Below are 12,976 nucleotides of genomic sequence, written 5' to 3'. Positions count from 1 at the left end.
TGTATATTATATATATATAAAAGACTGAAGTGTGCATATATATATATATATATACACACACACACATACTTTTAACCTGCCCTGTTCACTACTTTATTGAATTGTTTGTCTGTAGTATTCCTTCTAAAGGATCTAAATGGCTTTCCTGTGAGTAATTTTGTCTTTGTTAGAAGAGATAATAGCACTAATAACAGCTTCAGTAAATGATTTATAATTGTACATGAAACATCTCATTCATGGCAATTAATAATTAGGAGATCATTTTTAAAATATGAATATGAATGCAAAGAATACAGAACTGTGAAAAAAATTCACATGTAAGTTATACTTGATTAAAGATACTCCCTAGAATGATTTCACTCAAAATGAAGTTTTACAACTTTTTCCTTCACTGAGTTCAGCAGATTTTGATACTAATCCTTGTGCCTAATGTGAATTATGGATCATTTATTTAGTTAAAATTGTGTATCATTGAGGAGGTTGAAAAGTTGTTCTAGTAGTGCATCTACTTTGTTAAGAATGAAATTGAACATCTTATTTACATAAACCATTTGCACTTGTTTTCCAGTAACATATTTGGTATACGACCTGTGGATTGTACAGACAATGAAAATATAAAATCATTATTGCTGATACCAGAGAAGAATGAATCATCCTCAACTAACCATTGCTCAGTCGTAAGTACGGGTTTAGCTTCAGGACATTTGTATCTTTTACTGAACTTGGTTATGAAAGGCACATAATAGAAAAATTTCCAGTTAGCAGATTGCTTCCATTCACCAATATTGAACATTTCCTGAGTACTTGATACTGTGGATTCAAAGATGTAATTAGAATAAGACCATCAAGAAATGTTTATTGAACTTAGTGTATTTTAGGCAGCATTCAGACAGTAGTGGCTATGACTGACACAACTCTTTGTGGAAGTTTTCTGCTAGTGAGAGGTGCAAAGGAAAAGGACTGTGAATATGTAGACTGATAGTAAGCCAAATAATTTCAGGAGTGTGTAGATTAGTGCTTTGAGGATGGCTTTGTGGAGTGTGACTGGGTAAAGGGGGAAGGCTCCTGAAGGTCTGTACATTAGCTAGGGCTGTGGATTCTGATTTGTACTAAAAGTTTAATTCTTAGGGGAAGCGCCCAGGTGGCCTCCTGGTGAGCACAGTGTAGAAGCCCTCAAGTAGATGAATTGATCATGTTTCAAGATTACGGAAAATTAATTATGGCTGGAGACACAGTGAGTGTCTGAGAATGGGAAACCATTAAAAGATTCCAAGTGCAGGAATGGTAGAAGTTAAATTTTGGTTTTGAGCATTCACTTTTCTTTACTAACCGTGGACTGTGGGGTGTGAGCAAGCGTGAAAGAGATCTCATTTAGTATTGTGACAGTCATGCCAACATGACCTGAACTAAGTGAGTAGCATTGAAGGCTTATAAGAAGTAGAGAAGTTCACATTTTTCCCAACAAAATTTTCTAAGAGGAAGAAGAAATGAGTAGAATTGGTATGACTGGAGACAGTAGATGGTGGTGCCATTTGTTAGCATGGGAATGGGAATCCTTAGTCCTCTGGGCCCACTTTGTCTGTTGATGGAGATGTTGAATAGGTAGGAGTATACATGAGCCCGTGGATTAAAAGAAAGGTAGAAGTGAGAGATGCAGTGAGTGGAAAGAAGGCGTTCCTTTGGAACCCATAGCTTAGTGGAGTATAGAAATAATGGATTTATATACATTGTAACATATTTATCATAGAAGCTATAAGATGTACAGTGGATTCAAGGAAGACGTTTGCTTCAGGAGGCCTCAAGAAGGAATTCACAGAGAAGGTGTCTTTGAGGTTATGAGACTTAGGAGGGTATCTAATAAAATGCTGTTGCAAAGAAAACTTAGGGGCTTAAAGACAATTTATTAAAGAGAATCCTAATGTAGACTAGCTGTGCACCTGGCTTAATTGGCAGTTGTGACTATACTGAGAACCCAAGTTCTTTTCTTTTACTTGTCATCCTTGATTTGGTGGCTGTGTTTTTACCCATGTTTCCTTGTGGCTGTAGGATGATTGCTACAATTCCAGATGTGAAAGTGGCCAGCTGAAAAAGAGGCATGAAAGGCCTCTCCTAGGAGCCTTTATTTACTATGTTTACTATTTCTCATGTATTTTATTGATTAGAACTAGCTGCAAATTGGTTTTGCCATATTCAGAGATAGGGACAGACTTTGAAGGGCAGTTACCTGAACAACATCAGACTTCTGTCGGTAGGAATGAGTTGTGTGGAAAGCCAGCATTGACCCCATCTAGTGTTTAAGAGCAGTGGAGAAGTCAGTCCACATCGGGGGCACAGCTGCTCAGAGGAAAGAAGTTATAAAAAGGCTTCCAAACAAAAACGTGAGGAGTATAAGGAATGTTCACGTGGATTTAGGGGTAAGGACTCTTTGGATCAGCCTATGAAAGGCCTTGGTTTCCCTGATAGGACTTTGGATTTCATGGGACAGCATCAGTGTGTTTGTACCTGGATCAAGATAATCTAGGAGTCAGAAGAGACTGAGGCTGACTGGGAGGCTACTGTAGTAGAGTCTAAGCATAGAATAGGGAGGTCTGGAATTACAGGTGGTGTGAGAATGCAGAAAAGAGACACAGACGGACAGATGCACCGTAACTTCGCAGTTGTTCAAAAAGGGGAAGCAGGCTGTGCTGAGGCAAGGATCATTCTGTGGAGCCCGTATGCCTGTTAAGAGCAGAGCAGTAGGGACTGACGCCATGGTTTAAGTTACTGATTTAGCCTGAGATCATTAGACTTCGATGTGGTCATGGGTCCCATCATATCAAGTAACCTTTATACCTTGAAAACCTTTTTATCTTTTGTTTTAGACTACAGTCTGATAAATGTGTTCCAGATTACAGTTTTAGAAATGAAGAGGGCCTAGAAGTCAGTACTTTAATTTCCTCCTTTATGAATGAGAAAACTGAAACCTGGAGAGGTTGTGATTTGCCCATGATTATTAACCAGACATTAAAAAAAAATTTTTTTTTAATGGAGCAGTTAGAACTCAGATTTCTTCAGTCTTAGGTCAGTTCTCATTCAGTTCCACCACACTATAAATTGGTACTTGTTTTCTTCATTTGTACTTGAAATCTCTTGGCAGAACATAGCATATCTAAGTTGTCATTTTTTTAATGTAAAAGCTGGGGAAGGATTATTTTAAATGTGTTATAAATATAGCTGTCTCTGTGGTATTCTTAGAGGCAGTATAGTAGTGCCCTTGAGAAAAGCATTTTGATTGTGAAATCTAAGTAACACACACTTTCTGTGTGACATGTGGCATGGCTTTTTATCATCATTTGTCTTTCTTGTTTTGGATAGGCTCTCACATTGTAACCCAGGCTAGCTTGGATCTCAGTATATTGCCCAATCTGGCCCTGAATTTGCAAGCCACCTGTTTCTGCCTCAAGAATTCTGGCTTTAGAGCTGTATGACACCATGACCACTCTTTAAACTACCAGTGTTCCAGTGCCACTCATCCCTCCCACCCTCTGCTCTCTTTTACCACACATTGATCAGTTGACTTCAGATGTTCTTATTTTAGTTTATTTTCTCTTCCCTACTAGAATATAAATTCTGTTGAGGGTAGGGACATGTTTACTGTAGCAGGTCTGGCAGGCAGAGGAGTGTGACAATTCCTGGGTGCTCAGTTACATGCACATTGAGTACATGAGGAGTCAGTCAAGCATGAGTGTGACAGGTGTGGTGCTTACTGGTCTCCCCCAGTTACCTGCGGGTGTGTGGTATCCCAGTCTGGAAAATTTGTATCAGTGTGTTGTAAACTATACTGAGAAGCTGCTTTAGGGGGTGTGCAGAAGGTGTTCTAGTCTGCTTTCAGTTGTTATGATAAAACCAAAATAAATTTGGGGAGGAAAGGGTTTATTTGATTGTTGTTTTTTTTTGTTTTTTTTTTGTCTTTTTGAGACAGGGTCTTCCTGTAGCCCCAGCTGTCCTGGAACTCAACTATGTAGACCAGGCTGGCCTTGAACTCACAGAGATTCCCCTGCCTCTGCCTCCCGAGTGCTGGGATTAAAGGCGTGCGCCACCATGCCTGGCCAGTTTATTTGGTCCAGGGGTATAACTACCCACAGTGGGCTGGGCCCTCCTCACATCGTTCAACAGTCAAGAAAATGCCTCACAGACATGCCTACAGGTCAGTCTATGGATGCAGCTCGCCAGTTGAGGTTCTTTCTTCCCAGGTGTATCAAGGTGACAACTGAAGCTGTGCAGCTTGGAAGTGGAAGGGAGCGTGAGAAGTAGGCGAGGTTGAATCCCTCTACGTCTCATTCAGAATTGTTTCAAGTAAAGCTTAGGTGCTGCTTTGATGTTGAGAAGCAAGCTGTAGTTAAACAAAGAGGTCTTTGCATGGTTCATTTTGGGACTTCTCTGCCTTTGGTCCCTTAAAGCATATGTTTATCCTTTTCATTCTTTCCAAATTCTTAATACATCTTTAAATTATTTATTTGTATGTATGTCACACATGTGGAAGCCAAAGGACAGTATGTAGGGGCTGGCTCTCTTCTTTTACCACTTGGGCCCTGGGGATCAAACTCAGGACCTCAGGCAGGCTACAAGTGCTTTTACCTGCTGAGCCATCTTGCTATCCCTATTTCCAGATTCTATAACCCCACTAGTCGGAAAAATTTATTGAGAATAACTTAATAATTTTAAGAGAAGTACTACATTGAATTTAAATAGGAGATAATGCCAAGGCACATGATCTCTAATCTTTATGAAATTTGTGTATTAAACCCTATGGGTGTTTTTTTAGCCATATATGAGTATCATGGTCTCGGGATCCTTTCTTGCCAGACTTAAACTCTCAACCCCCATGCAGGACCATCCCAAATCAGACATATGACTTTAGGAGCTGTTTGCTTTTTGTTTTATTATAGCATTCCATAACTGAAAAATTAGTACCAGTTTTTAAAAAAAATTTTATGTTATTTTTATTTTATATGTATGCGTGTATTGCCTGCATGTAGGTAAGTGCACTTGTGTCGTGCAATGCCTGCAGAGGTCAGAAGAGGCTGTCGGATCCCCTGGGACTGGAGTTATGGACAGTTGTTAGCTGCCATATGGGTGCTGGGATTCGAACCTGGGTCTTCTGCAAGAACAACCAGTGTTCTTAACTGCTGAGCCATCTCTCCAGCCCCCCAGTTTTAATTTTTTGTGCAAATTAAAAACTGATAGAAAATACTTCACCCACTTTGGTGCTTTCCTTGGTTGGCACAGATACTGTCATATGCTATATTTAGAAATGATGTATTTTCACACTTGAATTTTATGCAAAGCACTATTTAGCTAAACTGGAGTCATGTAAATTGAGAGGCAATGTATTCTCTACAGAGATATTTTTAATAGCACTTATTTAACTGACAAGAATTTTTTGACAATTGTTTCTTAATATTGTAATTGAACAATTTCTAAAACTATGTTATGGAGTACTTATACTGCTTGAATAGTGATATTATAGAGACTAGAAAAGGTATTTATATGGAAATGTGATTATAATTATGTTCGTTATCTGTGTGTATGTCCAGTCAACCTTTGCTGTCAGAACCTTAAAGAAATAATTTAGTGAGCTGAACTTTTAAGTGCCAAGCATAGTTGTTTAAAAAACTTCTTATGAGAATTTTTTTAATTTCTTCTGTGAGCTTGCTTAATACATACACAGAATTTGTCTTGAGTGAATGAATTATTGAGCTCAGCCACCAATTTCCATGTAATATATATAGGGAGTCTGAGTGAATCCTCACTGTTCTAATGTGAATATTTGAGTACTAGCTTTCTCTTACAAGTTGCTGAGCTCCAGTGGTGGCTCTGCCTCTGTTGTTTCCTTCGTGCTCTTTGGAAAGCCCAACTGTCAGTGCACACAAAGCCCATGTCTTGTGTGAAGAGTATTGATTTGACATCTTGTGCTTCGATGCAGTAGTTCTGGTTTGCCTTTTCTTCTCCACTGGGATCATAACTTCTCTTTTGCCAGGCAGCATTTCTCTCTCCTCTCAGTTCTGTTTATTAAAGACTTTGGCTGTGCTTACAGCCACTGTGTCATCGTGCCTCTGCCTCTTCACTTCTGATCTTTCATGCTGTCCACTGGAGCCTTCTCTCTCCCTTTTTTTTTCCTGTCTCCTGTAAGATCCGAGTTTAGATGTTGTAGTGAAAAAGCACACTTCTGATGGTTAGCGTTTTTCCTTCTCACGAGTAGCAAGGACTTCTTCCTGTGTGTGGAGTTTCTCTCCTAAATTTCCACTGTCCTGCCCATTTCATCTTTTTTGTTTTAATGGTAAAAAATTGTTTTCTTTCTTTGGAGTTAGTGTTCTTTTTCAAAATAATCTTAGTTTAAATAGACCAAGTTTGAATTTAACTCTATTGGAGGCAGTTATTGGAGGAGGGATAGAAAATTGGCCATTTTAAGTGGCTATTAGATTACTTGGGGAGAAAAGGGTTTACTAGTGACAGAATGCAGTTATGAAACCCTACAGAGATCCAATTTAACATCATCTAAACAAGATTCCCTGGGTAGAGAGAGCTATTCTAGTTGACATTTACTTGGGAGGAAAAGAAAGAAATTGAAAATGATTATTCAAATGCACCGAGCATCAAAGTTCTGGGTGGAGATTCAATAGAAATCATTGAGAACTATTGTGGAGTAAGGTGATTACTAAAATTAAAGCTTCTCTCTGGTGAAGGTGGGTTGCTTCTCTTTGTGGTCTTCACATATTTTTACCGTGGCGACTCCCCGTTTTTCAATAACAGGTGAATACGCAGCGAAAGAGTGGACGGCCGTTGATACTTACAGGCAGTGGGCTTTCTTCAGAACAACAGAAAATGCTCAGCAAACTTGCCACAATTCTTAAAGCTAAAAAATGTGCTGAGTTTGACAGTACAGGTAAGGATTCTTATTTCTATTTAATTCTTTGGAAAACAAAAATTAAGATTAGTAAATCCTTTGGAGAACTACCTTTGATAATTTACTTATGTTTTAACCTAGGGATATGGTTATATATTTGGCATTTTGTAATATAAAATGTTTGTGTAGTTTATAGGTTTAGTATACTTAAGAAGCATAAAATGATTTATTTGCTTACTTGTTTTTTAAGTACCTGGGGAGAGGACCCAGGGGGCTTGTACATCTAAGCACTACTTTATCATTGAACCACATCTGCAATAGGAAATGTTAAGTTAAAACCTTAAACTATTTTAGGACAAAACCATGTGAGATGGACAGATGGGTTTGTTAATAATAACTTTTTGTGTAGTGTAGACCAAGTTTGAATTTAACTCTATTGGAGGCAGTTATAAAATACTAAATAAAAGAATATTTAAGGTGTAAAAATTATTTCTGAAGAAAATTCAAGTTTAAGTTAATAAAATAGACTACTGGGGGCTGGAGACATAGCTCAGCAGTTAGAGCACTGATTACTCTTGCAGAGGACCCAGGTTTGGTTCCTAGCACCCATATGATAGCTAATAACTGACCATAACTCCAGTTCCAGGGCATCTGATGCCCTCTTCTGGCCTCTATGGACATTATATACAATTGGTGCACATACATATGTGCAGGCAAAACATACATATAAAACAAATAAATATTAAAAAAATTAAAATAGATAAGTGGTTATAAAAATAGTTCAGAGAATTATTTTTGTTTATGTTTGTTTTTCTTGCTTTGTGTTTTAGTAACTCATGTCATTGTTCCTGATGAAGAAGCCCAAAGTACTTTGAAGTGTATGCTTGGGATTCTCAATGGATGCTGGATCCTAACATTTGACTGTAAGTACTAGATTTGGGAGAACTATGAGGCTAGTTAGTGTATCCTGATCCTTCTCTGTTAGTTGCTGTTTTGAAAGACATTCACTTAGCATTAGTACCATTTAAATATTTTTAGTGAATGTGCATAAATATGTTCTGATTTTTTAAAGTAGTTTTATTCTGTAATATCAACTATTTTAATAAAGAGTAAATGCACTGAAGCCAAAATGAGCCATACTATGTTAAATGATATATTTAGCAAAGTATGCTTATGTTTTAAATCAATTGCACAAGTTTATGAAGTGAAATTTGTTTATTACTCTCCTATTAATATTTCTTGAATATTGCTTTCATAATGTCCTTCAGATCTCTTGGGTGCTCAGTCATTTAAGGCAGCTGTTGAGAAATTTGGATATTCTCATTCTTCCTGATCTGGGTGATTACAGAGACTGTTTCCTCAGCCTCCCATTTCTCTCTTGTTGACAAATACCAGCACCCTCAGAGCTACCTTCTACCTTGCCCAGCATCACTGTGTTTTTCTTAACTATGGCTTCATTTAGTACTAAAATAGCACATTTCTAGTTATTTTCTTTTCCTTGTTACTTGAAGTGTGTACTTTTGGTATGATAGCTTAAATATGACGGCAGATTCACCAGCTTTTGTTAGCAATTTCTTTGGAAAGCTAAATGTCTACAAAGGTAACATGGACAATCTTATAATACATAGTTGAGAGTCTTGATGGTGGTTATGATGCTCAAGGCTCTGAGGGAAGATATTTCATAGACCTACCCTATATACTTCCATGCCATGTGTATTCTATCAGAGTCAGTTTGTTGGTTTTGTGCTAGAACTGTGTAAGATATTAGCGTTGGACACTGGAGGAGAGATGCATGAGGTGTCTAGGTTCTTTGAAATCTCCTGTAGCAGCAGTTATATCACAAAAGAACAGGGGGTATATTTAACAAAATATTTCAAAGAAGCGAATGGTATATTAAAATTCATTAAAATTTTAAAATTGTTTTGAAGGCTTTATGGTCAAATGATTTACCAGGATCCTAAGTAATCTGAAGTCTTGATTAGATTTGAGAAGCAGTTTTATTTTAGTATTCTGTCCTTTTAAAATCAGCTTTCATTCCTTTCTGTGACTCCAGTTCCCATCTCTGTGCCTGGGTCCAGATAAGTGGCTGTGACGTCAGTGCCACCCTCTTTTCTCTTTGTTCTGTTATTAGTTCTCCAAGTCAAGACCAGTTTGAGAAGCATGATGATTGGGCTGATTGGCCTTAACATAGGAAGGAAAATTTCACTTTATGTCTGTTTTTGGACTTTATTTTACCTTTATGTCTGTGATCTATCTGAGCCTTAATATTTAAAAACTCCAAATGGCCCTGTGATTGTGGAGTTTTTTGTACAACACCTGGCCCAGAAGCACCGCCAGTGGCTATATGAAGTAGATTTTCATAATAAGATGCCAGTCGTAAAGAAACCATGTGGGATTTTGAATAATAAGACACTTCTTAGCTTTGAGTCTAGTTTTTATGAATTTGCTGAACTGGCATTTGGTTACATATACAGTCTATGTGATTCATTTTCATAAAATCTACCTTCTGTAGGAAATGGAAGTTTTGTCACTTTAATGGCTTGCCCATGTCATTTTTATAGAATCAATGATGGACTCAAGCTGACTTAATAGTGTATTTGGTGATTCTCACAGTAGTGAATAACATCCTCTAATACCAGTGGTTCTTTTAGGATAAAAAATGGATAAAATCTCTTATTGAAGTTCATATGCTCGTATTTTCTAAGGTAGAGTCCAAAGAGAAACAGGTTCAGCATTTGAGACAGTTACTTTAAATAGTCATTGGGTCACATGACTACAAAAAGAAGGCACACACTTTCAAGTACCTTTCCTAGTAGAGATTCCTTAGTCTGCTTCTAGTGACAAGCATCCCAGTTCGATTAGAAATTGTTTCACAGTATATCAAAACTGTCTGAAAATCATATATACTAAAGGAAGATGATGTAGACTAATGCTGTTGAAGTTAATTATAAAGATGTATCATTTATTAAAACTGAGTTTTATGTTTGAGCCTAAGCATTAGTTGTGGATAAGTATTTATTTGAAGAACTACTTAGCAACTTTAATATTAACTTTTTATGGTATTGTCCATAAACAAAATTGATCTAAGACAAATTTCATGTGTGTCTCTGTGTATATACATGTGTGTATAGTGTATGTGTATACACATACTTGGGGGGAGTGGTCAGAGCTTGATGTCAGGTATTTTCGTCAATTGTGGTCTACTTTATTTTTTGAGATAAGGTCTCTTACCAAACCTTTGTGCTCACAGATTGGCTAGACTGACCACCATACTCTGGGGATCTGCCTGTCTTGCTGTACTACCACAGTGCCTCTCCTGGACTGTGCTAGGGTTACAAATAAATGCACCCAGTTTATTCTGGGGGAACTTAGGTCCTCATGCTTATGTGCAGGCAATTTACCAACTGACCCATCTTTTTATCCCCTCTATAGAAATTTGAATCTAAGTTTTCTCAATATATTATTGACCTATTTTTCTAGTTAACAGTAGAATTACAGAACAGAATTTTTTTTTTTTTTTGATCTAGTGGATCCAAGTTTAACTGTCAGAATTTTCAGTTTAGCCAGTGGAATGATGCATGCCTAAAATCCCAGCACTGTGGAAGATGAAGCAAGAGGATTGTGAGATCATGGTCAGCCTTGGCTATATAGAAATCGTGTCTCATAAATGAATGAATGAATGCATGAATGAATGAAAGAAAAGTTTTCTCTTTAGAAGTGACTATTTCTCATTTTCATATATTATATATACAGAATATCTTAGGAGGCCATGGGTAATAAGGGCTCTGAGAATAGATCAGAAATACTGTTGGACAAGCAATTATAATTTTTAAAAATTTTACAATATGGTGTTCATTTTATGTTTTCAGAAATAAGAGATATAGATAGGAAAAGTTCCTCCTCCAAGATCAGGTTTTGGAGGATGTAGGAGGTAGCTGAGTGGTTTAGTGCCTGCTTGGCACACAAGAGTCTGGTTTCAGTCCCTTAGTACCACCAACACTTTTTAAAAAGTAGAAAATAAAACTGTGGATAAGTCTCTATCCCAGTCTTAGTTCAGTACTAATCTTCATAGGCATTTAACAACCAACCACTCTTGTACAATGGTGAATTTTGGTAATTAAAGAGATGACTGAGGTGAAAGAAAAGAATAGAAGTTGTAGAAAGAAGCTGTAGAAATAATTTACATTACTAATCTTGTAGAATCTGAATATAATAAAACTGCATCTTTCTGATCATAATTAGCCTTCTGTAAGATATTATTATCCTCTTGATCTTTGAGTATATTAGTACCCTCTTGATCTTTTGAGTATATTACTTCTGAAATTTCCTTAACCTTAAAAATGTAATTCTGTATCCTCATTTCTCACATCGTTGTGAAGACAGACCATCTAGGCTTTTGTCTTTTCTTTTATCTTCCCCTTTCCTCTCTCTCATCAGAGCTCTAGAAATTGTAGAAAGTCCGTCACCTACAGATAGTCTACACTAGACTTGTATCTGCGAACTAGGGTAGGGCCAGGTATCAGACTTTTTGAATTTGTTTTCCTCTTGGTTGGATTGATTGATTGGTTGGTTGATTTGAGTGATAGACCCTGAAACACAACCACTAAACAATCTCATAATTAGGCCAACGAATTCATTTTTTTCTATGAAAGTTTCTTCTTTAAGTGGACTTTTAAAAGTGCTGTATTATTTTAAAGGTAAATGCAATTTCTGTCATGAACAATAAACTTTTCTAATTATTGAAGCATAAATAGATTTACCAAAACATTTCTATAACATAAGCCTGATTATGAAATTGCTTACAGAAATCTGTTTCCTTCTGGTCATCAACCATCTTTGTCTTTACTTTTGACAGAATAGAAATTTGTGAATGCATACAGAAAAAAATAAACAGTGGTATGGGTTAGTGGGTTACAGACCGTGGTTTTGATTTTCTTTTTTGAAACAAGAGCTTGCTGTATAGCCCAGGCTGGCCTTGAACCCTGGATTTTCCTGCTTCTCCTGAATGTGAGTGTGGGGATTATAAACATGGTTTACTATGCCCAGCTTCCACTTCATTTTTGATAGTTTTAAAAAGAGTTCTCTGCCTGTTTTATTAAAATCACGTTCTCTGGGAATAATTCAAACCTCCAACTTCTTAATTAGAAAACAAAAACAAATTTTCCTTTTAGTCTTTACAAAGATTAGTTGGGCAGCTAAAGGCTTTGATCTTAAAAAGAGAAATTAAAACTTATACATGTGATTGTCTCCTACCTGATACATTAGATGTTTTAAATTTTTACTGCAGATACAGACAATTACATAAATTGGATTTTTAAAAACATTTGACTTAGCCGGGCATGGTGGCTCATGCTGTAATCCCAGCACTTGGGAGGCAGAGGCAGGCGGATCTCTGAGTTTGAGGCCATCCTGGTCTACAAAGTGAATTACAGGCCAGCTGGGGCTACAGGGAGACCCTGTCTCTATAATTATTGTGAGGATTTTTGGACATTAGATTAAGTTTGTTACACAGACAATTTTGCTATTACTATTCATTATACAGGGTGTCAGAATTGATACCCAAGATTTGTTTAAGAAAATTTTATGATGTAGTAATATGTTTTGTGATAGAATCTAGTTGCTTTTCCATATGCACCAAGTAAAGTAAATTCAGCATATTTATGTGTATATTTGCGTATAAATATGCTTATAACTAAAATATTAGCTAAAATGACGGCAAAATAAATGATTATTATAATAGTATTTAAATGGAATCATAAAGTCTGCTGATCTATGACAGTACTTTCTGTGATGTCCTCAGCTAGGCATTTATGATGGCAGGAATGGAGCACTTAGCCTCATTTCACATTCCAGCTTTCATTTCACTGTCTCTTTGCTCTGTTGGAGTTTCATGCAGTAAGCCTTTTCTTTATTGATCTAATTGCCACCTAAGTCTTCAAAAATTGCAGCAGTAGTATAAGTTGTTTGTTTTCCATTTTGTCGTTGTGTAGAGTGATTCTTCCTGTGTGTGTGTGTGTGTGTGTGTGTGTGTGTTTGCACATTTGTGCACAAGCATGTGGAGGTCAGAGGACAACCTCGGGTACAGTTTTT

The 12,976-nt window shown here is 36.9% G+C and overlaps 1 protein-coding gene across 3 annotated transcripts in view; it reads left to right on the top strand.

The window, feature by feature from the left end:
* Positions 1-12,976, top strand: part of Bard1 (BRCA1 associated RING domain 1) — a 75,305-nt gene that overhangs the window by 47,806 nt on the left and 14,523 nt on the right. For all 3 annotated transcript variants that reach the window (XM_029560014.1, XM_029560012.1, XM_017796249.2), the window contains 3 exons: positions 569-677; positions 6,793-6,925; positions 7,717-7,809. In XM_029560014.1, coding sequence (XP_029415874.1) covers positions 569-677; positions 6,793-6,925; positions 7,717-7,809 — 335 coding nt within the window. The remainder of the gene's footprint in view (positions 1-568; positions 678-6,792; positions 6,926-7,716; positions 7,810-12,976) is intronic.

Source organism: Nannospalax galili, unplaced genomic scaffold (assembly GCF_000622305.1).
Source record: "Nannospalax galili isolate Female #2095 unplaced genomic scaffold, S.galili_v1.0 scaffold127, whole genome shotgun sequence".
NCBI lineage: Eukaryota > Metazoa > Chordata > Mammalia > Rodentia > Spalacidae > Nannospalax > Nannospalax galili.
Note: the sequence above shows the minus strand (reverse complement) of the source record. Positions and strands in the feature narration are given on the sequence as shown.